The 27,438-nt window shown below is 43.1% G+C and overlaps 3 protein-coding genes across 5 annotated transcripts; all 3 read right to left on the reverse strand.

Moving 5' to 3' along the window:
* Nucleotides 1-5,912: 5,912 nt before the first annotated feature.
* Nucleotides 5,913-7,299, reverse strand: hoxa1a (homeobox A1a). The gene is made up of 2 exons (XM_034545142.1): nucleotides 6,687-7,299; nucleotides 5,913-6,280 (listed from the first exon to the last, which is right to left on the reverse strand). Exons 1-2 carry the CDS (start codon nucleotides 7,291-7,293, stop codon nucleotides 5,913-5,915), a joined length of 975 nt encoding a protein of 324 aa, XP_034401033.1. The 5' UTR covers nucleotides 7,294-7,299.
* Nucleotides 7,300-11,043: 3,744 nt separating this feature from the next.
* On the reverse strand, nucleotides 11,044-15,303 carry LOC117738936 (homeobox protein Hox-A2a). 2 transcript variants are annotated; one of them, XM_034545123.1, is made up of 3 exons: nucleotides 13,267-15,298; nucleotides 12,687-12,888; nucleotides 11,044-12,067 (listed from the first exon to the last, which is right to left on the reverse strand). In XM_034545123.1, exons 2-3 carry the CDS (start codon nucleotides 12,775-12,777, stop codon nucleotides 11,343-11,345), a joined length of 816 nt encoding a protein of 271 aa, XP_034401014.1. In that variant the 5' UTR covers nucleotides 12,778-12,888; nucleotides 13,267-15,298; the 3' UTR covers nucleotides 11,044-11,342. The 2 variants fall into 2 exon arrangements, with proteins under 2 accessions (XP_034401014.1, XP_034401013.1); XM_034545122.1 differs by having other exon boundaries at nucleotides 12,687-15,303.
* A 1,208-nt stretch (nucleotides 15,304-16,511) lies between these two features.
* On the reverse strand, nucleotides 16,512-26,566 carry hoxa3a (homeobox A3a). 2 transcript variants are annotated; one of them, XM_034545121.1, is made up of 4 exons: nucleotides 26,322-26,566; nucleotides 24,970-25,030; nucleotides 20,566-21,142; nucleotides 16,512-18,219 (listed from the first exon to the last, which is right to left on the reverse strand). In XM_034545121.1, the coding sequence occupies exons 3-4, from the start codon at nucleotides 21,023-21,025 to the stop codon at nucleotides 17,426-17,428; spliced, it is 1,254 nt and encodes a 417-aa protein (XP_034401012.1). In that variant the 5' UTR covers nucleotides 21,026-21,142; nucleotides 24,970-25,030; nucleotides 26,322-26,566; the 3' UTR covers nucleotides 16,512-17,425. The 2 variants fall into 2 exon arrangements, with proteins under 2 accessions (XP_034401012.1, XP_034401011.1); XM_034545120.1 differs by lacking the exons at nucleotides 24,970-25,030; nucleotides 26,322-26,566 and adding an exon at nucleotides 23,099-23,632.
* Between the last annotated feature and the right edge of the window lie 872 nt (nucleotides 26,567-27,438).

A 27,438-nucleotide genomic window follows, 5' to 3' on the forward strand; every position in this document is an offset into this window, starting at 1 on the left:
CCTCAAATGAGCCCATGGAGATAAAACACAGGTCAAACATAATAGTATTTCCCATTTGAACAGTTACAATATTGAGTTTGAACTGTTTTGACTATTATTTGAGTCACAAATATTTGTAGTGTCCTCGATCCAGGTCTGTCTTTATAACTATTCTGACCTACTCTTCAGTCAGGATGTTCCTGTCTGATCCGTGTGTGTGGACACTGGAAAGAGAGAGAGAGAGAGAAAGAGAAACATGGGATGAACAGCCTGTCTGTCAGGTTTTGATACTCACATTAGTCACGTAAGAAACAAAGGATTCTGGGAAGCGACGATCGCAAGCACAAAGAGCATCCAGACTCCACTCAGCGTCACCCAATCTCTTCTCTCTCTGCATGTGTGTGTGTGTGAGTAGGTAAGTGTGTATGTATGTCTATGTGTGTGTTTGTGTGGTGGGGGGCTTTCTTTAGAGGGTGAGGGCGCCTCATTGGCTGCCATGCTGGGGTCAAGCTGAGGTTAGGACATGTGTGATGGATGGACCTCTGTCTCTAGACCACTGCCCTTCTGCCAGTCCTCTCTCCTCATCGGGGCCTCAGACCTTCTAAAGCGTCCTGGCTGTGCTCTCTTCTCTGTTCACTTTGAGTCGCTCCATTCGGCCAAGTAGGACTGCTTCAACAGACAAAAGGAGCTTAAAGAAAACTGCAGACAAGTCTTTGAGGTGAGTTCTGCTGTGGACGTGCAGCGCTCCAGTCAACCTCTAACCTACCACTTCAACTTTGCCTTTCCTCACTCTAAAAACCACAATTCTGCTCTACTGTTTCATCACATACACAGAAATCTGACCACATGATGTCATCTCTCCTCTTTTTCGCCGTCTTCTCTTCCTCCATCATACTGTCAATCCCTCTATCGGCTCTGTCCCTTTATCGGCACCTGGAGACTCACATCTGTCGATGGAGGAATTCATTTTGGCTGCCAATCACAACAAGGGAGTGGTCAATGAGTGCAGATGTGCCAATACCCCGACTACCCTGATGAGTGACTTCTGTCTGTCCACCTCTGTCTCTCTGGGCTTCCAGCACTTTCAATAGACAAGGAAAGTGTCTGTCTCAATTTCTGATTTTAGTTTTTACCTTGCCCAGCTGTGGGCCGAGAATATAGCTGACTATAAGCAAACCACAACTAAGATCCACGTCTAAAAGCACAATCTGATCAGAGGCCTCCAGAACACACTAACATGTTTTATTTATATCACTGTACCTTCATTTATATAATACTTTAGGACACTAGGATGTATCTATTGCAATAGAGAAATGAGGCTGAACCTCAAAAGATTTAAAGGTAATGTCAAATATATATTTATACCGTTTACAATGACAACATCTTCTGAATTTCCCTTTGCCTTTTAAATGCATTTTTGTTTGCGTCTAAATATTTTGATTTTCTTTCATCTTGTGAATTGTCTCTGATCTTTTACACACACACACACACACACACACACACACAGACATGCACACAGACGCACACACACACAATTAAGCCTCTATACGAAAAATAAATAAATGTAATCAACAAGGTTAGGCAGAAGTTTGACAATCCAGGGATGAAATCTTTTTTATTCTTCTCTTCCTCTGTGTGTGTCTTCCTCTGTGTGTCTTCCTCTGTGTGTGTGTGTGTGTGTGTGTGTGTGTGTGTGTGTGTGTGTGCAAGTGCAAACTCATCCCTGACCTTAACATCTCTCAGCACCTGTATTCACTTAACAACCTCAGATATCTTGTGACTATATGTGTGAAAGTGTTTCTGCGATGAATATCTGTGCACTGTCAGGTACTTCTGCTTCCTTTTCCTGTCTCACAAATTATCTTTCTGTGTCCACCGATACTGCTGGAGAAAAAGAACCAATCACAAGCTTCTTGTTCTTCAACTGCTTCAATTCAGTCTTATGGAAAACATCAAATCAAATGTTTCTCATTCAGCCCCACATAGGAAACTTAATCTTCAACCAATTTTCAGCACACTTTGAAAGGTTTCTTCTTCACCTGCAGGTTCTAAGCCCAAAGAGTTGAGGTGAAATGCTTTCTGACATCCTTCAAAATAGTGGCAAATAACAATTACAATATTATTTGTATGATACATTATTTAGTAGTAAGTTAGCCCATAAAAAAAATACAATGAATAGAAGAAGCGAGTATAAAAACGTATGTCTAAATATATTTGGGGAATTGCATTTCTTTGTAATTACTGAAATTCCTGCAACAATGAAAACAACTCTTCTAAATATTTATTTCACGTCACATTTACTCAAATATATGTAATAAATGAGTTGTAAAATATACTTAGGAACAATATTTATTTCTCCAGAACATCATTTTCATATTTACAAGTTAATATTTTAAAGAAACAAGGTTTCTAAATTAGGCTTTGCGACGGCTTTTTCTCTTGTTGGGTTATCCAAAATTATATTTGTTGTATATACAATATATATTCATGTTTGAGATAACATCTTCAATTGCTTTGCATATTTTAACATCACACGGTTTCAGAATAGTTGCGTATTTCCCCAGATCTTCAGGGAAATATGCAAATTCATATTTAGATGTATGTATTTTAAATAGAGATTCACTGTTTGACTCCATGTCAAATGGACATCACTTTATTCTCGTTGCTATAATTATTTGAAGGGCTTACTTATTTCACCAAAGTCAAAAAGTATTATTTCCTATATGTTATATGTATCCCAATCATTTCCTTGGCTCAAGGCGTGCGCATGTTTTAGGTCAATCAAGGACGCGCAACAGAAATCTCTGAATAGTTTCGGCGTCTTTTGCTTAAGTCCAAAGTGTTAAACGTCCATTCCTCCTTCACACACCCTTAATGGTTTTCGTCAAACATCTGTCACCATCCCTGTGTTCATCCGAGGGCTCTAATGGGAACCATCAGCTGCGCAGGGCGAGATTCTGGCAGTCGGTCCACGTAACACGTCCGGATAGATCTTCTTTTCTGAGGTCATTTCTTGCATTCAGCAGCGAGTCTGAGGGTGTGTTGGTCAAACACGCCATCTGAGCTGGACTGTGACTGCGTTGTTTGCCTAGTGTGGTCTGTAAACTGTTGTTTAGGTGGGTGGTGCTGCGACAACAAACTCAAAGTGTGACCGGGGACTGACCCCGTTTCTTTTGAGGGTCAGCTGCGTTTCGAATCCACTCTGTGGGGATCCTGCATCGTGCACCGGGTCCTGGAGGGAGAACCGAAATTGCGATCCGGGAACAACCAAAGGTCTTTTGGGGAGATTTTGGGTCCCCAGAATTACGTGCTTTAATTTGGTTATTTATTCTTATATGAAAATGAACACAAATTAGAAAATTACTATTTAAAATATGCGAGAATGAACCGTTCTTTATCATGTTACTCTCTACTTCAACTTCTCTTTTGTTTAAATTTAAATGACCCCTGCACACACAAACGGGTACACACAGAATAAAGAGATATTTGTAATTGCAACCATGTTTAGATTTAGAGGAATCACTGTTAAAAAGTGAAATAGGTGTGGCTGCTGATTAAAATGAAAGAGTAAAACATTAAATAAATAAAGTCGTTGTCATACATAAATATGGAGATAGGTGGACATTTAAAACATTAAAATAGTCTTTCCAAATAGTTTTTGGAGGAGTTTTGTTGAGAACTAACGACATTTTAAAAGTCCTGGCTTTTCTATAATAAGTGGTTAAATTGTTAAAAACTGAGAGACTTTTAAATCAGTCTAATATCAGCATTGCAATGTGTATTCCTCTGGTTTATTAAAAAGTGTAACAATAACATTTCAAAATAAAAAGAATTATCTAATCCGTGTGGTTTCATTGACCTATAATTCTAAACTTCTCAAAATATCTATGCTAATTTTAAGATATGTTGAATGATTTAACAAGAATAATATATATATATATATATATATATATATATATATATATATATATATATATATATATATATATATATATATATATATGGTGCAACAACAAATACTTTCCCATTAGCCCTTAAAATTTACAATTATTCATTTGATCATATTTAAAAAAATAATTATTTAAGTCTGAAGTTACCAAACTAACTTTGTCCCTGGTTTCGTACAGAGCAACCCTGTCCTGTTTGTAGCACCTGACACAACCCATTAACAACACATATAAAAAGAAAACAATGTGAGATTATTAAAACAGAGGTTGGCCACATCATTTATGTTTGCTGTTTCAGCATGCGCTACAGACTGAGCACGTCTCCACAGCTCGAAAAGAGCAATACAAGTTACATCAGGTGCTCTTTGGGCGTTTTTGTTGTTGTTGTTGTTACTTTTTATGGTATGATGGAATATAAGGAATTAAAACGGAGAAAGAAAGAATCAGGAAACATTTCTTTTGGAAACTGGACAGAGGATATCTTGAAAACGTATATAACAAATAAAGCTAAAATAAACGTTTTGAGTACAAGGCAGTTTAGACACACGTGTTTTATTTTATTTTTACCAATGAATATTAGTAAAAGTAGTGGTTGTTTTTCATTCAAACTCTTGAAAGAGCAGATTAACAAGTCAGGCGTAACGGAACCTGAAATAATTGAATAAGCAAATCTATGTTGCTGACTGCGACATGGAGTGCTGCAAGTTTTCACTGTTCACTTGTCATCAGGTGGGGAAGATGACACCTCCGCGTGACTTGGGGAACGGAGGAGTTAGCGCTGACAGGGCCAGTGGGGCCCCATCCTTGTCAATAGCCTAACCTCGATGTTTTAATCGATAGAGTTTCTTTTTTGTCCCCTCAATAAGCCAAGAGCTCGATAACGTTGTCATCACAAATGGCGCTGACATCCGCTCTCTCATCTCCTGCGTGGATAAACATGCCTTTATTATGCCAATAACTCGTTACCCTAGGGACGGGAGCGCGCACGGACGCATACATTGAGAGAATCTGTGGTGCCAAAAGAGACACATGCAGCTTCTCAAACGAGGGGAAGATGGACAGTGATTTCTGTTCATGTCCGCATATAGAGCTAGAATAAAGGTCTTATTTGCGTATATATTTAGACAGAAGACTTGCTTTGAAATATTTAGAAATGCCTCTCTAATTGTGTCTCCCATCAGCAATGACACAGATGAATAGTTGTTTCAAGGTAAACGCACTTTAATACACATAATTGACCCGTAAACGTCTCTCTGGACAGAACATATTGTATGTGCTCCACTGGAATAAATATACAACAGATAAAAGCCTGGAACACACATGGCCTTACATGACCAGTTCCCCAACTGATAAAACTCAGCGCCCCGCTAATAATACATGAAAGCATTACGCATCATGCGAATCTCACAAAATAGACATTCAAACAGCCGCGACACACAAACACACAGGCACTAAACACAGAGGTGATAGTGATTAAGGAGATACTACAGTGCTCTATTACGATTAACAAACTATAGGTCATCTCTTTGATTGTGTGATGCCTACTTGAGCACATCCAGTGGAATCCCCCACACCTTTGGGACATTTGAGGTATTTGTTTGTGTGTGCAGCTTTGTGACTTAACACTGGCACATTCAGCCGCACTGTTCATGAGCAGGTGTTAGGAAGGAGCAGGATATCTTTGGCACCATCATAGTGGTGGTGCAACGCGTATTTAACGTCAAATGTCAGTGGACACATTTAAACCATCGCCATACATTTGTTTGGACAGTAATGTCACCATTCTTCCGTAAACAAAACACAATATAAAACAAATGTATAACACATAAATGGTTATGTATTGTCCAAAGTTTCACATAGTGCATTAATTCATCGTAAATATCCACATTTGTCATCCATCAACCAGGACTCTGGCTTTGATACTGGATATGAGCTTTGGTATATACAGGCCGCCATGACCCGAAGAGGAAAGGGGCCAGTTAGTTCTTAGTTGGAAGAGTAAGGATCAGACACCGTGGAGGATGTTGGGGACGGAGTAGAGGGGGCTGAGATAGACTTCTCTGATGCTCCATCCTCCATTTTCTCTTGACTGCTCTCTCCCGGGTCTGAGGATGGCGCTTTCGCCGGCAGCAGCCCTTCTTTCTCTCTCTTCTTCTGCTTCATCCTCCGGTTCTGGAACCAGATTTTCACTTGAGTCTCATTCAGCTGCAGCGCAGCTGCGATCTCAACGCGCCGCGCGCGGGTCAGGTACTTGTTGAAGTGGAACTCCTTTTCCAGCTCCGTCAGCTGCTTGGTGGTGAAGTTGGTTCGCACCGTGTTCGGCTGACCCCCATAACCGTACTCCCCAGACCTGCCTGCAGACAAAGAAACAAATCATCGTGAACGTGGAGACAAAAAAGTAACTCTGTGTTCTCTGTTCACAACATGCATGACTCGAGTCATTAGAATATGCTGTAATGTGTACACATATGTTCAAACGGACATACCACTAAAGCATCTGTGAAACTTTATTGTCCACTTAGAAGTATTTCCATACCTGTCTTTTCCCACAAGATGGCATGATGCATTATAATCGAGGCACAATCAGGCAACAAGTGTCAAAGTATCCAACTGTAACTCCACAACTTGGCTTTAAATGTGCTTGTTTTCCAAATATCTACCAACATGTTCTGACGTCACTTACATTTTAAGAGTTTGGATCACTTGTAAGCCAGTGTTTTAGACGAACACATTTGTGCCACTGCACACGATGGCACGCACCTGTTTTTGGAGGGTTCCTCTTGACTTTCATCCAGTCGAAGGTCTGTGCAGAAGATGCGCCCTCAGACAGAGGTGAACAGCAAGCGTCCAGGTGAGCTGCCTGCAGTGGTGACAGTGAGTTTGAGCACCCAGGAAAAGGGGCTGCTTGCTCGTGCCCGCCGCCGTAGGCAGCGTGGGCATACTGCAGTTGACCCAAGGGGGCGGCACTGTAACCTTGGCGATGCTGAGCGACCATGGAGGAGGAGATGTTACCCGAGTACATCAGTGGGCTGCACTGGGGGAATCCCGCCGTGGAGTCTACTTCCTGGTTGAGAGCGTAATGGTTATACGTAGCACAGAAACTTTGGGGTCCATAGCTGGAGCTGCAGGCCGGATGGGCCCCATAGCCGAGACCCAGAGAGTTCCCATTAGACTGGTATGACCCCGGCTGATGAGGGATGCCGTCAGGGGAAGCCCTGCTCCCCATAAAGCGATCATCAGTCCCGCAATTGTTGACAGTGACTGCACAGGACTGGAAAGTTGTAATCCCGTGGTCCGAGTGGAAAGCCCTCACAGAGCATGAGCCACCTTCACCGCTCATCACCGAGTAGTCTAAGAAGCTGCTCATTGTAGCATTGTTCTACTGGGACCGAGGGACTGTCCGCTCTACAGACACCCTCTGATCTATTCCTCTCTCTCTCTCTTCTTACTCCAAGTGACCGTGCCAACCTTTACCTTTTCTGTGTCCTTATCAGAGGAGGGAGGGGGCGCACGGGCCGATATCAATGAACGGGTGGTGTCACGTGGGCCCGGGTCAGCCAGTGAGGTACTTGTCCTTATCCCCTTAGCCGGTGACAGATTGGTGTTTGAGTGTCTATTTAAATTCCAGGCGCTCGTCGATCAAGGTGACGCGCGTCGCCACTAATGTATTGGCCGTGCAAACAATGAGCTGGGAGGCAGACGGCGGTGGACAGCTCCGGGGTCGCATGAAGAACGGTGGACGGCAAACACGCATTCTTCTAACCCCCGCTGCACGCTCTCCCGTCCGGGGAAAGATTAACGCTTCACCCTTTGCAACCCCTCCACGAGGACGACCTGGCAGTCTGACCTCAGGTACGGTATTTTTGGAATAGAGAGGAGAATAGTTGTCTCTGTGTGTTGGTGCGCGCACGCGGTTGTGCTCGTGTCCTTATTGCGTTTCTGTATCCGCCCGCGCGTAACAACCGTGATGTCATATGTATAATGGTGTCATTCTCTGGATGGATGGATGGCTCAGTGTGTGTGTGTGTGTGTGTGTGTGTGTGTGTGTGTGCGTGCGTGTGTGTGCGTGCGTGTGTGTGCGTGTGTGTGTGCGTGTGTGTGTGTGTGTGTGCGCGCGCGTGTGTGTGTGTGTGCGTGTGTGTGTGTGTGTGCGCGCGTGTGTGTGTGTGTGCCACTGCCACAGGCTATGTGTGCCATCAGTGTCCCATTCCAATGCAAAGTGTTTCACGCTTTAACACCATGAGGGATTTACTCAGCAAATATGTTCACAGTGTGACAGTGAGGGAGAGGCGAGAAGGCTTCTCTCCTGACAGGCAAAAAGTACTGGAGTTTAGTCAAAGAGAGCGGTCTAATAACTTTGTTTCCCATCAAGGTCGCATTAGAAATGTTTGGCAGATTTTCAGTACTTGCTGGGAGGTCACAGGTGATGTAACGACAAGAAAACCTATTAAACATTAAGATGATTTAGTATTATTTTTTCCTCTCCTGGGGTCATGGGGTCTGCTATATACTCTCATTTCACTCCCACGTGTATTCATTATGCATGTATAGTGATCAAATGATCCGATAATGTGAAGCCCGTTGTCGAGCTAATGCGCGCATACAGCCCGAGGTGCGACTGTGGGCTGATTATCCTGTTAAGTTCATCAAATAAAGCTGTTGCTTTATTGCTTGGAATTAATGGCGAAAAGCTGCGCTGGAAAAAAAAGAAAAGACAGAGAGAGAGACGAGGGGGCGCGTACGTGGGAGAGCTGCGGTGTAGCGATAGCAGAGTGCAGAGACAACCTCTCAGTGAGGAAGGGAAAGAAAGAGGAGGGGAGAAATAAGGAGGAAAGGAGGAGGGGGGGATCACACGGAGGGGTGAGCGCCCCCAACGGTTGTCTGTGGTTATACACCCAATATGTTTTCCAGTGTGTTCAGACAGAAGAACATTTTAGGCTGAACTGAGTATTATAGTCCTGGACAGCAAATCAATACATCTAGAGGCACCTCGACCTGCTGCAGTATTCAAATGGCGCTCACACGTGATCAGTTATAATAACCTGATAATATATAGGCTATGTGATTCGGCAACATTGGCAGGGGGCATTCTGCTCATGCTAACGATAACCTGCTAATAGTTATGTACTTCTAGCTAAGTACCCAATTTGAAAATGTATTGCTTGTATCGGAGTGGTAGTCTGGGCTGTGCTTCCTAAGTAAAAGTAAAAGTATCACTATTAGAAACGGAAAACTTCTTCCACTGCATTAGATTTAGAATAAGATCAAATATCAGCAGCCTAAATAGAAATGGCCGTCTTTTCAAATGCATACAAAGCGATTTCCAGCTGCTTCAAACTCGTGGAACATTGAAGAAAGTGAAGAGGTGATGCAAACTTCCCACCAGTGGGGGAAAAAAGAAGCGCAGTGGGGTCAATATGAGCCCCTCCTCCCTCCTCTCTGTCTTCCCAGCTGCCTCTACAACAGTAGTGAGTGGGCTCAGGAGAGCCTGCCTTGTCTGCCATGTGGAAACTTCGCCAGGCCTCGGAGCTCTCTTGGCTCTTTGTGTGAACACATGGGAGCAGAAAAGGCGCGCTGTCTCGGAATGATTTGGTTATGGCCCCGTGGTTAGTCACTGGTTGCTGGAGTGCAGGAGTGTAGAGTATCTGCCACCCCCCTTCTTACCCCGTTACCCCCCTCCTTAAGCACACGCACACACACACACACACGCACGCACGCACACACACACACACACACACACGCACACACAAGTTACCAGGCTTCTGTTAAACCAGTCGATTGGCTTCTTATGGCTTCCAGATTATTCGATAAACCGCCGCTGAACACTCAGTGTGTTAATATCGCACATGAGTTTCTGAATCGATCCGTACAGGCCGGCGTCGCAACCAGTGGTTGTTTTTGATGTTACACATAACGCTGTGCATGTGGTAAAACCCATTAAGTCAAGCTGTGCATGAGCTAATAACTGATTCCCATAAATCAGCTCGAGTGTAATACGATAGAGCAAGACCATTCATGTCATCCCTATATTGAACTCCAGGCTTCCCATTCCAACAGAACTCCAAACAATGTATTGTAAAAAAAAAAAATCCCTTATAAAATGCACAACCTCTCATGATAAAAGAAGCCAGATATATTCAATGATCCTCACTCCGAAGTTTATATTTAGTAAATGTGTTTTGATGAATATCTTACAGTGGAAAAGTAGTCTATTTTGAGTTTGAGCTATGGGGGAAAGAGTGCAGCCTCATAACCCGGGCAGCCTGCTACTGCATGCTGCCGCTGTCCCCGAGCCACAGCCGTTTTTAAAGAAGCTATAAAAATGAATTATTGCCAAACGCATGCGGGGACTCAGTCCCTTCTCTAGCACATGAATTGGGGAGTCCCGTATGAAAATGTAAGTGAGGTTTTATTTGTGCACATTACGCCACAATTGGTCTCCTTAATGTCCGTCTCATTCATGCCACGGAGTGATTTATGAGCTCCTGAAGGCAAACGTGGCTCGGGTATTCGCTTGCAACATGCACACAATGTTAAGAGCCCTGTCATGTTACGATCCGTGTTTGCTTTTACTCTCCAAAGTATGAAGTTTGAAGGTGGAAATAAAAATAATCTGCATTAGGGTTTCTGTATAGGAAGCTTGACATGTCTGTGTAAACCTAAGGGGAAGAAAATTAAGTAATTTCAGCAAAACTAATGCTTCATTATGCATCAATCGATAAACTGCTAATTATCAGATATTTAAAGGTAATTTTAGGATTAAAAAAAAAAGTTTTATCACCAAAGTTTTAAATGAAAACGGCCTTAGCATTCCTTTTATAACAAGACGGACCTCTTAGGTTTCAGTGAACTATTTAAAACCAATTATGTTGACATTAAATTCGACATTAAAACCAAATTTCAATCAGGTGTCAACGCGAGCTAGAATATTTGTATTCATTACCAACCTGTTGGTGAATTTGCATACCGTCTATATCTTTTCATGCCCTACTTTTTATTTTGCATAATTTATACACAAATAGTTCAAGCTAAAATATTAAGTTTGTAAATTGAATAAGAAACGACAAAAGAAAGGGATTGTAGCAAGTTAATTGTATTCTAACAAAAATATCCAAGACATTGGAAGCTATACAAAAATAAAATGACCAGGTTCCATAGGCCTAATATTGTGTAATTATTCACAAACACTCATAATTTCCATTCCGAGAGAACAAATGTGTTATTTAAATTACAAGCCACGTGTGAGTAGAGCTATTTCAGTGATTTCATTTCATCCTTACCTTATTAATCGTCAAGTCAAATATCAATAGAATAAATGTGCCGAATATACAAATAACAGCATGAGTTAATAGCATCGCAACCTGATATTTATTGTCCCAAGGAGGAAACAAAGGAAGCATTTGTGATTGATTTCAGTTAATAGTTCAGATGCTGCAAGTCGATTGTAGTTAGGGACTCCGAGAAAAAATAGAAGCTGTCCGCAGAAATGTCCACGGGGCTGTCCAGAGACTCCGATAAGCTCGGCGAGGCTGCATCGGAGAGCTGTAGGCAGGAATCCGAGGAGAAAGGTTGAAAATCGTGTATAGAAACATCCAGGGCCGGGGGACTGTCGCCATTGTCCGGGCCAGATGCCGAGCCTGGGCCCATTGTTGACATGCATCCCGGAACAGTGGGTGACGGGTTGGGGAAATGTTTTAGATTTTTGTCATTGCTGTTCAGCGGCGCAGCAGCAAAGCTCATGGACTCGCTATTGTGGAGCTGCTGTGAAGAGCCGAGAGAATTATTCTGAAAGGAGCAGGTATCTCTCTCCAGCAGGGCCCCGCTCCGCTCGTACAGGGGCCCCTCGTCGTCCTCGTCGCTGTGGATGCCGTCCTCGGCGCACGGCCCTTTCCCTTCCCCGTTGTGGTTCTCCTTGCTCTGGGTCTGCCGCTTGTGCTTCATGCGCCGGTTTTGAAACCACACTTTGACCTGCCTCTCCGTCAGGTCCAGCAGGGCCGCTATTTCCACTCTCCTCGGCCGGCACAGATACTTGTTGAAGTGGAACTCCTTCTCCAGCTCCAGCAGCTGTGTGTTGGTGTACGCTGTCCTCAGCCGGCGGGAGCCCCCTCCTCCCCCACCGCTCTCCACAATCTCAGGCGAGCCTGGGAAATAAACATCACGGTAGCACGGGATTAAAAACGCACCACACAACAGTTACATAACCCCGCTGCTCTCGAATCTAACATTATGGCTATCACAAACCACCAGAGAGTGGCTCACTAACCGCTGCAGCAAAATGGCCGCTGGAGCTAGTGACCCAAGCGTAAAGCTCGTACACCATTTATCCTAAAATCATTAGGGCATAGAGATATCATCAGATTGTTTTACACACAAAATAACGTCTAGTATGAGCGTGAAGCAAACACGGTGCACTAAAAGCAGTGAGGTCCACGCTGGTGTGGGATACTAATGAATGCTCCAGCTGCCCTCCTCGGCAACGGCACTCCATCACTCTTCATTACTGTCACACATCAAAACTCTCCTACGGCTAGGGGAATAAATCATCTCACCAAACTTTTCCCAAACTGTTTTTTTTCTCTCTTCTTTTCTTGCTTCATCCACATTCACAGCAAATCAATAATATATCACAATAAAACGTATCTAGCCTATTTGTTCTATAGTTTTAGGAAAAGGCCTGCGTAGGTTACCGAGCTCGCATTTAGCAACAGATAGGAAACACTTTTTTTTGCAGTAAAGTGCCCGTGTTTTGAAATCACCCACCTTTTGGAGAAAAGCACTCGTGTCCATTGGATATGGTGATAGCGGTAGAGGTTGGCAGGTGGTTCCTCTTGGAGGCTTTCTTCTCCCGCATCCAGGGGTACTCCGGGGGTAAGGAGGCGGTGGGCAGCGAGCTGCATCCGTCGGGGCTGTGTCTGGGCCGGCCGTGCCGCGGATGGCTGCCCGGATTCAAGCTAGGAATGGTCTGCTCAAAGGGAGGAGGAATCAGTGTCGGGCGTGAAAGCGTCGAGCTCTTGATTGATGAACTTTGAAATGAATCAGCGACAGGGGGGAAAGATGTCAGGCACTCAGCAAGCGACGGCTGACTATTGATAAAACCGCTCTCTCGCTCGAATTCGTAATTCATCTCCGCTCCCTGAGAGCCGAGGAAAGTTTGCACGCGTATTTTTAGAAATGTTGCGGCTCAGTGAGGACGAGAAAAAAAATGTCATTAAAAAATATCCTGGTGGTGTTTTTATTCTATATCACTGATTACGGCCGTGTGGGGACCGAGCTACTATTAAACTATTGAATTCATGGAGACAAGGTTGAAATTGGACCGAATTGCCTGTCACATGATTACCTCTGCCCAATGACAATTTGGGGTTTAATCAAAAGGAGCCACTGTCTGCCTGATTGATCCAAAAACGCTGATGAAGAACGCCTCGATCAGCTGGGGGACGACTGTTTTTTATTTACATCTTTGTCCGCTCAGTTTATCCTCCTCTCGCCCTCCCAGTCCAGTCCACTAAGCTACAAAATGTGTTTTTTAAGAATGGCTGACGCTCACTATTACAGGGAAGGAGACCAGCATAGGGTGCGCGGATTCGTGCACTCCTCTTTCTCGTATTGTTTGAGGATGTCAGTCGAGAACGCCCCCCACCACACACACAGACACACACACAGACGCACACAGACACACACACACACACACACACATTTCACGCCAGTGGCTATTCATACAGGCAAGAGTCAGACTTCAGAGGTGGAAAAAATAACATAAGCCAAAAACTGATATTGAGACTGAAGTCGACAGAGACAACCCCCAATAATCCAGTCGGTTTTGTGACTGGACTCCAGAGTAGATGTCATTCTTTAAAGATGCATAATAATGAAATATGCAGTGCACCCATTGACATGTGTAGCAATAAAAAGCCCATCCATTAAGTTAATACTGACGGATATGACACGTCCAGACCATTTCATCCCATAACAGCTGTTTAACATTTAAAGCTCAGGTCCAGAAACTTGTGAACAAAAAAAAAGAAAAAGACCCACACGCATGAGTGTATGCATGTGCAGTCATGAACATTGTTTTATGGGCTATGTATGTGGCCTGTATATTAAAGCACATACGTGTTTCGTTCATTCCACAAAGGTTGATTTTATAACGAAGTCATGTTCGTGCACAACAAAGAACACCATGCTAAACAATCCCGATGTATGTATTTTAGGATTGGTAACAGTGACTATTTTCGATAACCAAAGTCTGCAATAATTGTAATCTTATTTGAAATATTGTCCTAATGTTTAGGATGCATATTCATTGTTAATAGTGGACAAACAACAGATCTAGGGTTTACTGGGAGGCATTAATGGGATTAGCTACAATGATGAGAAACACATCTCACTGTATTTCCAGTAACAATTCTACATGAAACTGTAATAAAGCAAAGACTATCAAGTTTAGAATCGACAATTTACAATGAGCCCATTTGCAGTGTTATTATGTAAATATTATTGTTATTGAATGGCGCTAACCTGCAGTGTTTTGTTTCATAGCCCTTCCAGAATAATCGGTGAGAGACATATTTGGGATGTTTTTCGTCAAGCAGTACATGTTGTATTTTCATTTAAAAAATATATGGCTTGGTGACTAAGAGAGGGGAAGAAGAGAAGTGGTAGGCCTCTCTCGGTTTGTTGCTTATATACCAAACAAAGAGTCCTGGAAGCCTGTGCGCGATCAATCTTACTCGCCAAAAGGTCTGACAGCTCGGTGCCCTCACAACACATTTAAGGCTTCTAACTCTCCCTCGGATCAAATGCAGCCAGGAAGCGGCGAGAAACACTGGCCACTCAGATTAGAACCAGTTTATGCTCCCAGTTGTAGCCTGGCTGTCGCTGGAGGGATCTTTTATAAGATAAATAAGAATCCATCGACACAAGATGCGACCATTTCCTTTTTTTGTGGAGGCTGTAATGCGCCAACGGTGAGTAGGGCGAAGCAGCTTCTCCACCTGGCTTTTATCTTTTGAATTGTGAACGCATTTACAAAAAGACACGTATTTTGGTCGTGTTGGTAGACGTGCAGGTTTGTGAGCGGACCAGACCGTGTGATGTAGGACAGAGTTGCTAGGGGAAGAGATGGATGGCTTTTTTTTGTGGAATTACGCACAGGCTTTGTGTGCAAGGAAAGGAGTGGGTGGCGGCATTTAGTGGACCCCAGTATGTCCTCCACACTTGCCTTTACAGCAGGATTGATTTAAGACCACTTTCCCACGGATGGTAATGCAATGAAAGAAATACAAATCTTATCTTAGTTATTTATGTGCTACCTGCATGCGCATATGGGTCAAATCAGCGTCTTGCTGTGCACGCGTGTGCATGTGTGCGCGTGTATGTGTTGGATGCACAGGAATACTCAGTGCATCAGTTTTTTTTTTGTCTTTACTGGGACACACCATGGTTCAATTGTTCTAGGTTTCCCTGCTAACCATATGTCAGGGTTACTAATGTCCATGCCCTCTTATATCAATCAGATGGTGCTGAACATTATTTATGGGGGAGAGTAAGACCAAATAATACTGCAGTTACATAAAGGCATACGTACAGAAAGTAAACATGGTACGAAAAGGTGTTTGCTAATTTCAAGAGAGAAGTCATTTAGCATGGTAAAAAAGAAGAAGAAAGAAATGCCAGATTTACAAAACAGGTATTTTAAGCTTCGTGTATGAGTGTATTTTTTTCCCAGCAATGTTTTTGAATTAATGCATAAAATGAATAGGAATTTCAGATTATAAAAAAAAGATAAAACAAAATATAATAATGTGTATGCGGGCCCTTTATCTGAACAAAATAGACCGGACGGGATTCAAACCCATTTCCACTAATAATTTGCTTTGTTGTAACCTCCACGAGACCGAGGCTTTTCGTGTTGAACTCCTTCACGCTGGCATCTGCATCTGTGTAATATAATGACATAAATAAGCCCCGTTACGATTCTGCTTCATCTTCTATATCCTCTATGACCGCATTTGACTGACTGCACATATCAGGGAATCATTTTTCTAACGATTTCTCATTTAGCTTGTTGTCTTCTTGCAGAATCTCCAGAAGGGTCAGTGTGACATTTTTATTAATATGGATGTGCCCACGCAGATGAGAGGAGGTGAAAAAGGCCACCCGAGACTTTTCTTCACGTCGAATCAAGAGGAGGGGAGAGAAAAACAAGCTTTAATTCAATATTTGACTTAATCTGCAACCTTTTCCTTTTCGGTTATTGAATATTAAATGTTGCGACTGGTTTCAAGTGTTTTTGGATGCATACATATTATACAAATATATAGATAGTTTAATAAACCATTGATCCCAATTGGTACTATTAAAATGGTATTCTCTTGCCAATGTCTAAAAAATGTTTTCTCTTTTTTGTTATCACCTTGACAATTATATATAGTAATATAGAGCAATAACTAAACGTAATAATTGGAAAACTAGAAAAGTATTTTGACATTTTTATTTATGAAACGTGTATTTCATTTTGTGATCATGTGAAATGTTTCTGTTGTGTCTAAATTAAAACTACAAGGTTGGCTGCAATTCTATTTCAATTATGTTTTATTTATTTATTCGAATTGGAGCAGCGAGAAATGTATGACATCGAAAAAAGTAAATTGATGACGTCTTTCTTTTTTTCTTCAAGAAAGGAAAATGCTAATGTTTGTCCTTCTTTCCACCCTTATTGCATGACTGATTGATTTTACATTCGCTGAGAAAATAAAACACCTCCTTGAAGAAGAAACGGAAATAGCATAATAGCAACATGGTACTGCTGGGGAGCTTCTGACTACATGTAAGGGCTGGTGAAGGGCCGAGGGGCTAATTTACCACCAACCTTGTCCCCACACAAAGATCGCTGAGGTGTCAAATAATACTAAAGGACTCTTTTATCTTAACACCAAACAAAATAAATAACATTAAACAAAGTCCAATAGAACAACAACAAGCAAGGGAGGCAGCGTGTGAGCTCATGTCCCTTGTTTTTGAAAAATGTATTTCCCTCATAATCCCAACTCGTGGCTCTTGAAGGATCCTCTCACAAGTGCAACAAAATGCAAAACACAATTCTTCAACTGCGGATAAATAAAAGACGGACAAATTCACATTAAAAATGAATAACATATGTTCATAATACCCTGTTTGAGTTTCGAATTTAAAACAAGTAAAAAAAAAAGAAGATTAAATAGGCCTATGCTTATACTGTAAGCTTATACCCCCCTCCCTCCCACACTAGACGTCCTACAGCCGAGATAAAGGTATTTGTGAGACAATGACACGAGCAAATAGAGAAAAATTCAAGCAAGTCGTGATTATTTATCCTACGCTACTTCACACATCAAACTATAGAAAACATAAACAAAAGCTGAGAGAAGGTGGAAGCCGTGAGTAGGCGCAGAAACAAAGCAGTGATGTGTCTGGAGGTGGATAAGACAATGGGCGGAGTGATCCGGGCAGCGCCACCGCTACAGATGCGTCAGTTTGGGCGCTTCCTGGATTCTTCCCTGAGAGTAGTGCGACGTTAGGTCTGTGTACGTCGGTGTCGGATCACACACTCCGTGATGCTGACTGTTGCCCATTGTGATTGCTCCATTATAGTCCATATTAGCGGACGGCGGATGCGTGAGGTGGGTTAGACCGAAAACGGAGGTCCCAGAATTGGGCATTGAGTCGATGTAACCTCCGCCGACATAAACCGGGCTGCCCTGCATGTGAGTCCCGTAGTTGCCATTGCCTTGGAGAGGATGCGCGTCATACTCGGGCGTGGCCGAGTCTGTCCCGGGATACCTCTTCTGGGAGGGCGGGCAGTTGTTGAGGGAGCTGTTCAAAGGAGGGGGGTATGACGTGGCCATAGCGTATGTATTTTGATGAGGTTTATTGTAAGACGTTGGCGACTGGGATTCATAAGGTACATTGTTTACTAGAGAATGCATAGAGTTGAGGTATCCTACACCACCACCACCACCACCGGAGACCGGGCCCACGGGACTCCGAGGGGACTGCCCGCCAGGAGAAGGCATCATTCCGACACCTTTCTGATCCTTCTTGTATTTCATTCTTCGGTTCTGGAACCAGATTTTGATCTGTCTCTCAGTGAGGTTGAGCAGGTTGGCCATCTCCACCCTCCGGGGTCTGCACAGGTACCGGTTAAAGTGGAACTCCTTCTCCAGCTCCACTAGCTGGGCGCTGGTGTAAGCTGTCCGGGCCCTCTTCGAAGCTGCTGACCCTGGAGGGCTCTTGTCTCCGGGGCAACTCTCCACTGTCAGGGAGAAGGAGAGGAGGGTGTCAATCAGTAATCCATTACAGAGGGAGAGAGATGGTGTGTGTGTGTGTGTGTATGAGAGAGAGAGAGAGAGAGAGAGAGAGAGAGAGAGAGAGAGAGAGAGAGAGAGAGAGAGAGGCAGAGACAGGAGAGTGAGAGTAAAATCGTCTGACAACACGCACACAGCTGATAACAGCACTTTCAACCATCAAGAGGGGGTGGTTTACTAGATAAATATGCCCTGCTCCACGACTTAAATAGGGGTGTTATCATCGATTTTTTGTTTTCGTCTTCTTCTTCCTTACGTGCGCGTGAGCATTTGCGCACATTTTGATAAACCCACTGCCTACTGCAAAGCAGGGTTATCATGAGGGCTCCATAAGACAATTAACAATCCGCACACGCTACACTAACAAAGAAAAAAAAATGTAACTGAAGAATAGTGGGTCAATATTTGATATGGAATCAGGTAACCTTCTAGAACATTTGACCCTCCTCTTCACCCGTAGTCACAGAGTAGCACAAATGTAATGCAAACACAAGCATTATGTATTCCTCAGGGTGTATAAACCACTGCCCTCAGTGATAAGCCAGAAGCTGCAGCATGGCTGCAGAATAGCGAGGTGTTGGTCTACTAGCCGATGTGGCATGCGGCCAACACTTAATACATATCACTACCTGTCGTCTAAACCTGGAGCAAGAGGAATGCAGCATGACACAACCACCTATTAGGTTACAAAGATAAAAGAGAAGTTAACACTCTTGTATGTCAATTATGATAACAATTATTTGTGTATGATACTCTACTCTATATTTTAAAGAATAGTTAACTAAGACTTTGTGTGAAGGGCATGATTAATGTAATCTCTCTGGCATGCGTGCGTAAAAGTTTTTTTTAAATAAAAGTTAGCACCTCAATAATCAAAACCCCTCACCATGCTGCTGTATATTTTAAAATAATTAATTTGGAAATGATGCATAAATTACAAAAAGGGAAGGCCATGGGAAGGTAAGATTCACTGACATGTTTAGATGTGGGGTCTTTATTGTCATATACGCATACACAAATCCTCCCCCTGACACGCACCAGTTGTCCTCCATATAGGAATTTGGCCTGTGTACATGCGTGAACGTGCGTAAAATACTTTTCATAAATGCTCGCACTTTTACCAGTTGATGAAATATTATGAGAACATCTTCCCAACATAAATAACATTGACGGGTGTCATACTGCTGAGCATGTTAGCTTATAGACGACTACCTCAAAGACAAATTCCCCACTGTGACCCAGCAAGGTTTCCTCCAATTAAACAGCAGGACCTAACCTTCATACGTGCGTAAATCGTGCGTAAATTGGTTTCCTTACATGTTAACACGTCAACATGGTGTTAAAACTAATGGAAAAGTTTCCAAAAACAGAAACATATAATTCTAAATGTACTAAAAGAAAAGTACCTACTTAAATGACAACAAAGAAGGTCTTAATCATGAAGTTAAGTTCATATAAATAAAGATCCCAAACTCCCCGACCTGACCTAATTGTTCCTCAATCAAAACAGCAGGATCTGGCTGGATGGATACAAAATCCCTATGGTTAGCATAAATCCAAATTAGGCTCCAGAAATAAAACAATTCTGTTGTATATTATCTGTACCTTAATCAAAATAGTGCCCACTGCATTTACAAAATAACGAGGTCATGGGAAGATGCGCATCTCTTATTTTTTAATTGGTCTCTATACGTAAATAAACACCCCAAACATAACCCCCACTCTGACCCACCAAGTTTCCCTCTCATCAAAACAGCAGGACAAACTGAAACAACTGTTGTGCGTGTTTGTTTGTTGTCACTCCAGGAAGATTGTGTGATCAGTGGATGATGTTTACAGTAAGGACAGGTCAGCTGCAGGGCAAAGGGATACCAAATGGTGGACTCTGCTTCCGATGTTGAGGCATTCTTCTATAGTCTATAACCTTATAGTGCATTTAGCATGTTTGGGGAATCATTTTATATAATTTCCAAGAAGATGTAAATTAGTTATTACAGGATACAGCTGTCAAAGAGGTGTTGATTAAACTATCTGGTCATTTGTGTGGTCAGTTCCTGAATAACTTGAGGGTCCCCCAGAGGGAACAAAATATAGATACATAATTCAATATAATACCACAAACAACTGATTTGAAAATGATGGAGTAAAATGAACACATCTCTAACACTATGAAAACACACATAATTTTACCCCTCACAAAAGGACATTCCATGCTGGTTGCCCCTCTCTCCTCTCCCTGTATGGTCAGAGGCTATCGAGTTGTGTGTGTGTGTGTGTGTTTGGGATGAAAGTACCTGAACTGGAGCTACTGGTGGGTTTCTGCTTCGTGTTCTGGCGGGATTCCTTCATCCAGGGGAAGATCTGTTTGCGAGGAGTAGAGGTCGGGGAGCCGTTCTTGGCACTGGGCTGGTTGGACCCGTTGCTTGTGTTTTGGCTGATAGCACCGGGGGATTGTGAGGGAGGGGGTGGGCCTGACACGGGCACCTGTGGTTGATTGCTTTCGGGATGAACCTTAGACTGCGCCGCCTGAATGGCTGTGGTCCTGTCGCAGCTCTCCGCCATCTCCCCGGGCTTCTGCAGAGCCACGGAGCCGTCAGCAGACTGCAGGGAGCAGGCAGGTCGATGGTACTCACTTTCCACATGAGAGGCCCGGGGATATTGGACCTGATTGGCATCATAACTGAAGCCATTTGCGCTTTGATATGGGTAGCCACTGTAAATTGCGGAGCTGTCGTAGTAGGTTGCCTTTTGCATCTCGCCGTTTCCCAATATTTATTTCAGAAACTGACAGGGTCTTGACACCCTTGTAGAATAACATTGGCACCCCGTGGTCACGTGACGCCTCTCCGCCAATGGCCTCCTCGGGTGAACCTAGGGTTACAAGACGCACTGTGAGGAGAAGAAATGGTGGCGATCCATCTTACTTTTCAATACAGGCCTGACACTGGAGACTATGGAAGCAAGATAGGGCCAACAGTTCTGTAGACTATTACCGTTTACCTTATGGCTTACACAAAGGCACGCACTAACCTTGCATTACCATCTGTGCCAAACCACTTCAAAACAAACCTTTTCAAAAGCATTTCAGAATGCCAAATCAATTTTAGGACCTACATAGAAACTGCATGCCATTTTATGTCTGAGTTTATTAAAAATTAAACTGAATATAGAGTTACAGAACACCTTTGAGATAAAATGCGGTATAGATAAAACAAGTGTGTTGCAGGGAAATCTTATTAGCTGGTAACCACACCGGAAAATAATATCTCTGATATGTTGTTATTTTGCCAACGGAGCTGTCAACACTGTATATAATTTCTTATGTAGTGAGTAAGTGAATACATTCCATGTGGCCCACAAACTTTTAACCCTTTTTTTTCCACTCGGATTTCACAAAAGATTCTTCCTTCAGAAAACCGGATCGATCTCAATGCGCTGTGCTTCCCCGGCCACCTGACGCAAAACATAAACAACCGCATTCTCTTCCTTTTCTTTTCTTTCTGCATGCTGCAAGATAAATGGAGGGGCCACGAGGAAACCTGAAAAACCGGGCGAGCAGCCGTGCATCTCCATGACCACGGTGTGAACTTTTCCTTGCAGGCCCATAATAATGGCTGCTGTCGGTGCTGTCTACACGGCGGCCCGTCGCGGTGATATATGAGGGTCAGTGGGCCGGGACGGCCTGCTCAGAATGAGTGGCCCGGTGAGCAGCCAAGCCCGGTAGTCAGGCGGACAGAAACCCGGCATGGCACAGCTAGAGCTGCTAAACTACCATAATTCACGCAGGTAACCATGGGGATCCGCCTCTAAAAGATTATTTGGGAAACTATAAACCATAATTGACACAGATACACGGGTCATCATGGGGAAATCTTTTATGATGTCACATTACAAATGAAATAGCGAAATATTTCATGTGGACTTCCGGTGTTTCAATGATTGACATTTTAAATAGGGAAGTGCAATGCATAAGGATAATAATTATAACAATTAAAAAGTAATAATGATCGCATTAACAATAATAATAATGTGCTGCATTACCTTTAAATAAAAGTGAATCATTTTTAATATAGGCCCACAAACATAAAAATGAAACCCGCCCTATTCATATACTATTTGGTTGTGAAATTATGCAGTTCCTTTGTCTGTACTCTAGATTTAACTATTACAGTCGATCCAACCAAGAAAGAAAACAATCTGGATACTTTATTAAATAAATAATAACTCAATGAAATCAAAAGAAATTGATTGCGACCCTAACTTCTAATTTGCACTGCTGAAACTAATAGGCTGGTATTAATTATGTGTCTGATTGTAAATGTGAGCCCACCATTAACGATGTTAATACTGTAGGCTGTAATACAAACTTATTGTAAATCCGGAGCAAACATATAACTATAATGCATTTCCATAAAATTAACGCAAAGAAGTGAAAGGAAAATGTCTGCAAACTCTGAGTTTGTGCAGCCGCGCAAAGCAAATTAGTATAAAATGCACCCTGAGCTTGTCTTTAATGCAGTGAAACCGCAAAGTGAAAGAAGGTGTCTCCGCTGCATCTGCACACACGGTGAACTGGAAAAGATATCACAAAGCGTTGTGGTCTATATCTCCAGGCCAGCCATTGCGATAGTCATAAAAGAGAGAAAGAGAGACAAATGACAGACTTTCTGCGCAGCACTCTGCTCCACGTTAGAGAAATCAGGCTGCCTGACTGTGTGTGTGTGAACTCTTCCTGAACCGAGATCTAAGTCATACGGTGATAAATCACCGCGCGACACACAAACTCCGCCATTTACAACCGGGGGAGCCTATTTCTGGCCTGCTTACCTTATCCTCTGACGACGAATGCAGAGCACCGAGCGATATGTTCTCATTCAGCGACGAAATCGATCAAAGCGGTAATCCAGAGAAAAGTTTAAAGGCAGGGCTTGGCTGCAGGGTGAAGCAGCAGCAGCAGAGTGCGCCCTGCCAGGCACCAGGCATTAGCAGCCACAACAAAAAAAAAAAGGGAAGAGCCGAGAGAACCCCCTTTCCTTTTCCCCTTTTCTTTTTGTTCCCCCCCTACTCGACGTGGATGGGTAAACCAAGATTACGAAAGCAGGCGTGAGTAGTCGGGTCAGCGAGATAAGAGTTATCTGGCCTCAAGATTAAATGTATATCGTCATGCTTTAGAGCAATGGCCAGGGCTTCATAGCAATATTAAACTCAGCCAAGGCTATATGCTAGACGATGTGATCCTTCACCAGTACCATGCAGACACCAGTGAACTGCCCCGAACCAGAGCGTCACCATAGACAAAAAAAAATTATGCAAATAAGTAGCGCCTTGGAAAGCCAGTTCAAATCAAGTGGCTGTCTCTCCTCCTCCCCCAACCAAATGAGGTAGTGTATCTAGAAGAAGAAAAATAATCGTGTCAAATATATTGGAAGTCCATCCCTAAAGTGTTTTAAATTTTAAATGTTTGTTATTATTTACTCCACGTCTTGTGGTCGAATTATTAGCCCAGTGAAGGAGATGTTGGAGAGAGGGGAGAATACAAAGGAATAATCAGCCGCTGACCATGCTGCATTTCCATTTCCACGGGACATAAAGGGCTTCTATCCGCGGATTGATCATTAACTCGCACTTTTTTGCATATAGTCTTCAATCTTTAGGGGACGCGCAATTTGTTTTCATTCCAGCGCCAGTATGTCAGTGCCTGCGTTGCATGGCTTCTTGTATGAAGAACACAACACAGTATTATTTTAAGATTAGAAAGGACAACAACTTCAGATCAAAGCCGTGTTCGAAGTATGTCAAGGGGAAAACCCCACCGGGAAGCATGGTGTGAAAAATGGGAAGAAGGTTCATCACCAAAAGGCAGAGCGGAGGACATGCGGCGAGGCAGACAGGAGAAGAGAGTCGGCAGCGTGAGGGAATCCCTCTGCGTGGTAATGCTCCGCTTTCGCAGCCAGAGAAAGAATGGAAGAAAATAGATTTATGTCCTCTCAGCTTGCTCGGCCGGTAAACACATAGACAGAGCATGCAGCTTCTTTTCTGGCTTCAGGCTCTGAGACAAAATTCAATGACAATAAGAATTAGGTATAGAGCCCACGGACGGCGTGGGAGACTGAGTGGGACACAAATTCACGCGTGAGGATTTTTTTTTGCCAACTCGGCCTTTTCTTTTTCGAAACCAGAGTGGTCACATTGTATAATTATTGACTTCTTTGTATTTTGATAAAATGCTGATTCGTCTCTCTCTTTAGTTTAGCCCGGAGCTGAGGGTGAAATGTCATGAGGGTCGTATAGTGCCGTGCACAATATGGCGTAAAACAATGTGGAAGGGAAGGAAAAAAACTGAACTGTTGATGAAAGAAAATCCATTTTCAAAACTTGAGTGCAGTAAACTATAGCAGCTACAAGCAGATGGCTTTCACTGAAAGTAGTTTTTGAAAGGAGTAAGGCACCGCTCCAAGAGCTGCGATTCCACTCGTCACTTTTATAGTGACAAATTACACCACAAAGACAAGTGGAAGAGAAGGAATTATTGCTCTCGGGCTGGTCATATTGCTGCTACAAGGAAATGTACAAGTCATAGGCTGCTTCTCTATCCCTGCGAGTGCTTTGGTGGGCGTGTGTGGTACTTATTAGAAATTGAATAAGGATATCACCATCAAGCATTTATAACACAAATCAATAAAGATATATGGACTTACCGAAGGCAGTTCAAGGTGTCTCGGAGACCGTGCAATGGCCTGAATTTACTTGGCTGGATTTCTGTAAAGAGGAATAAACATTTTACATTTATCAGATTATATACCGTTTGAATGTGTTCTGGAAAATAAATAATTGCTAGTTTTATTTTGTATGGTATACTACCATTTTATTATAAATAAGTCTATTGATATTATAGGCAATTGAGTAGGCCTTATATTTTTTAAAGGCGCAGAATGAAACAGGCTAACCCTAATTTAGTTAAATATGATGCAAACATTTTATAGATAATTATTTGGTTTAGATTTTAGATTTAGCAGCAGGCTCCACGCCTTTGTGTTAAAGTATATCCTGACAGCCATTAATATCTTCATTTTTGTTGGTTGCAAAATATCAACTGAAATGTATGTATCTGTGGGAAACACAAGAACATAACAAAAAAACATAGACGAAATGCATAAATGCAACAAACAAAAAAAAGCCAGAATGCAAACACAAAAATAGCATTACAACCAAATATTGCTCCCTATCAGCGTAATATTACTAATAACATAAAACGGGCCAATGCAAATAACGTGTTTGTTGTTTCCCTGCTGACCGGTAAGCATTTTCTCCACAAACGGATCGAATAGTCATTAGCTCTCGCGCACCATCTTCCCCAAGTCCCCGTGCCCATAAATCACGAAGGAGCGCCGTGACCTCAGCACGGCCGCGCGATCCTGGACCGCACTCCGTCTTCCATTATATGCTCGTTTCCCTGCCGGAGCGACACAACCTCGCCGCTTTCCCCTACTTTTTATGTAAATCTTCTTGATGTATCATTTACACGAAACACCCACGTGAAGAGGAGATGTTTGGTTTTATGGGACTGGTTGCACCTTGTAGCAGCCGCACGCTCTGCATGGGTTTGTTCTTTCTTCTAGGAAGCCGGTATTTAAATGGCCGCTTTATTTACAAACTGTTGTACAGGCCCCTTTATCCAAATGGCTGCTTTTGCTCTCAGAAATATGAATACAACTGAAATAATTCAGTCTGTCTTACTCAAATTTGCATGGAAACTAATAATGGCTTTAATATAATTATTAACCTATGAGGCATAACATGGAACAATGCTTATATTCTAATGGCCCACAGGAATTCTCAAATCATACACTCTATGTAAAATCTGAAGGTCTGTTTATGTTTCGATTAGCTATGATGAATCGGAGATATTAACAGATAACATGAATATCGATACTTCTTGGTATACCTGTCTGTATTTCCTCGCCCTGCAGAAACCCGGGACCCCTATTTCACTGACCTCTGCCTCGCGCAGCAATAACTCACGACAGTAATGAACAATCGGCGGAAATACCTCAAAATAAAATCCATCCTCCCAAAGCTCGGTCTCTGACTCTGTCCGCGTGCAAAAACATATCCGTCCGTGACAGCAGTATAATACATCCACATACCCGGGATCCTCTCTCTTTCAGTTCTCTCTTTCAGTTTGTCTCTCTTTTCTTTTTCTCAGCTCGAAAAACAAACTATAAATCCTGGACTCCCCTTACGGAAAGTGGGGGTAACCCGCATATAATCAGCATCATATGGCCAGACCGGGGCTCCGGTTTTCTTCCCCGTGCCATAACATCGCGCAGTATTATGCGCCCCTGCACTCACGTGACGCAACGTCAACTTAAATCCCTTTTATTTGAGCCCGTGAATCATTAATGGAGGCAGTCATTGCCCCTGAGGAGAAACGGATCAGTTCGGAGGGAGAAGAAGAGAGGGCTATGTGACACCGCAATGCATTTGGCAGAGGAGCAAGTCTCTCGCAGAGAAGCAGCTTTTCCACGTGTCGCCCATTCAGAGGGAAAGACCGCTCTGTCACTTTTAAAGTGCCATATATTTGGTGCCTGTTAGCGGCTGAAAGAGCTAATGCTGCCTGCATTATGCACAGTTTCAAGTGCAGCCAGCTCCGCTCTGAGCCAGGCGAACACACCAGAATGTTTAGCACCGCAGCGTGACAATTCGCACTATGTGAGATGGTGAGGGCTTTCCCTACAAAATACTATTTTATGAGTGGCATAATGACAACTCCAGCATATCGTCTGTTCATTTCTCTTTACAAACACAACCAGGGCTGTAGAGAGCCTTACTCAATATCGCCCCCTCGTCCACAGTCATACAGTTTGGTTGTAGTACCACTTTAATCAGCATTTGGTTCTCCATCAACAAGAGCCAAACGGGAACATGTCACACATGTACCTGTCCTACATAAGGAGGGTATCCTGGTGGTCGTGAGGGGTGTATGTCAGTCAGCAGTGAGCGGAAAGTGGAGGTGAGGTAACCAAAGAGAGGCTGCTCGACCCCGCTGATCACTACATGGACCCCCATTTGACCTAAATGCACTTACCCGTTTCCTTTGAGCAACTGAGTGGCGTTTGAAATTACAGATTTTTTTTTGTGTGTGCAAATGATGCTTAGGGGGAGGG

This window comes from Cyclopterus lumpus, chromosome 11 (genome assembly GCF_009769545.1).
Source record: "Cyclopterus lumpus isolate fCycLum1 chromosome 11, fCycLum1.pri, whole genome shotgun sequence".
NCBI lineage: Eukaryota > Metazoa > Chordata > Actinopteri > Perciformes > Cyclopteridae > Cyclopterus > Cyclopterus lumpus.

Excerpts from the sequence above, each read along its gene's own strand:
- hoxa1a (XM_034545142.1), bottom strand. The coding sequence starts at position 7,293 with ATGAGCAGCTTCTTAGACTACTCGGTGATGAGCGGTGAAGGTGGCTCA. Across the intron at positions 6,281-6,686 it reads GAGGAACCCTCCAAAAACAG|GCAGGTCTGGGGAGTACGGT; the intron begins GTGCGTGCCATC and ends CTTTGTCTGCAG.
- LOC117738936 (XM_034545122.1), bottom strand. The coding sequence starts at position 13,050 with ATGAATTACGAATTCGAGCGAGAGAGCGGTTTTATCAATAGTCAGCCG. Across the intron at positions 12,068-12,686 it reads CGAGTGCTTTTCTCCAAAAG|GCTCGCCTGAGATTGTGGAG; the intron begins GTGGGTGATTTC and ends TTTATTTCCCAG.
- hoxa3a (XM_034545121.1), bottom strand. The coding sequence starts at position 21,025 with ATGCAAAAGGCAACCTACTACGACAGCTCCGCAATTTACAGTGGCTAC. Across the intron at positions 18,220-20,565 it reads CACCAGTAGCTCCAGTTCAG|TGGAGAGTTGCCCCGGAGAC; the intron begins GTACTTTCATCC and ends TCTCCCTGACAG.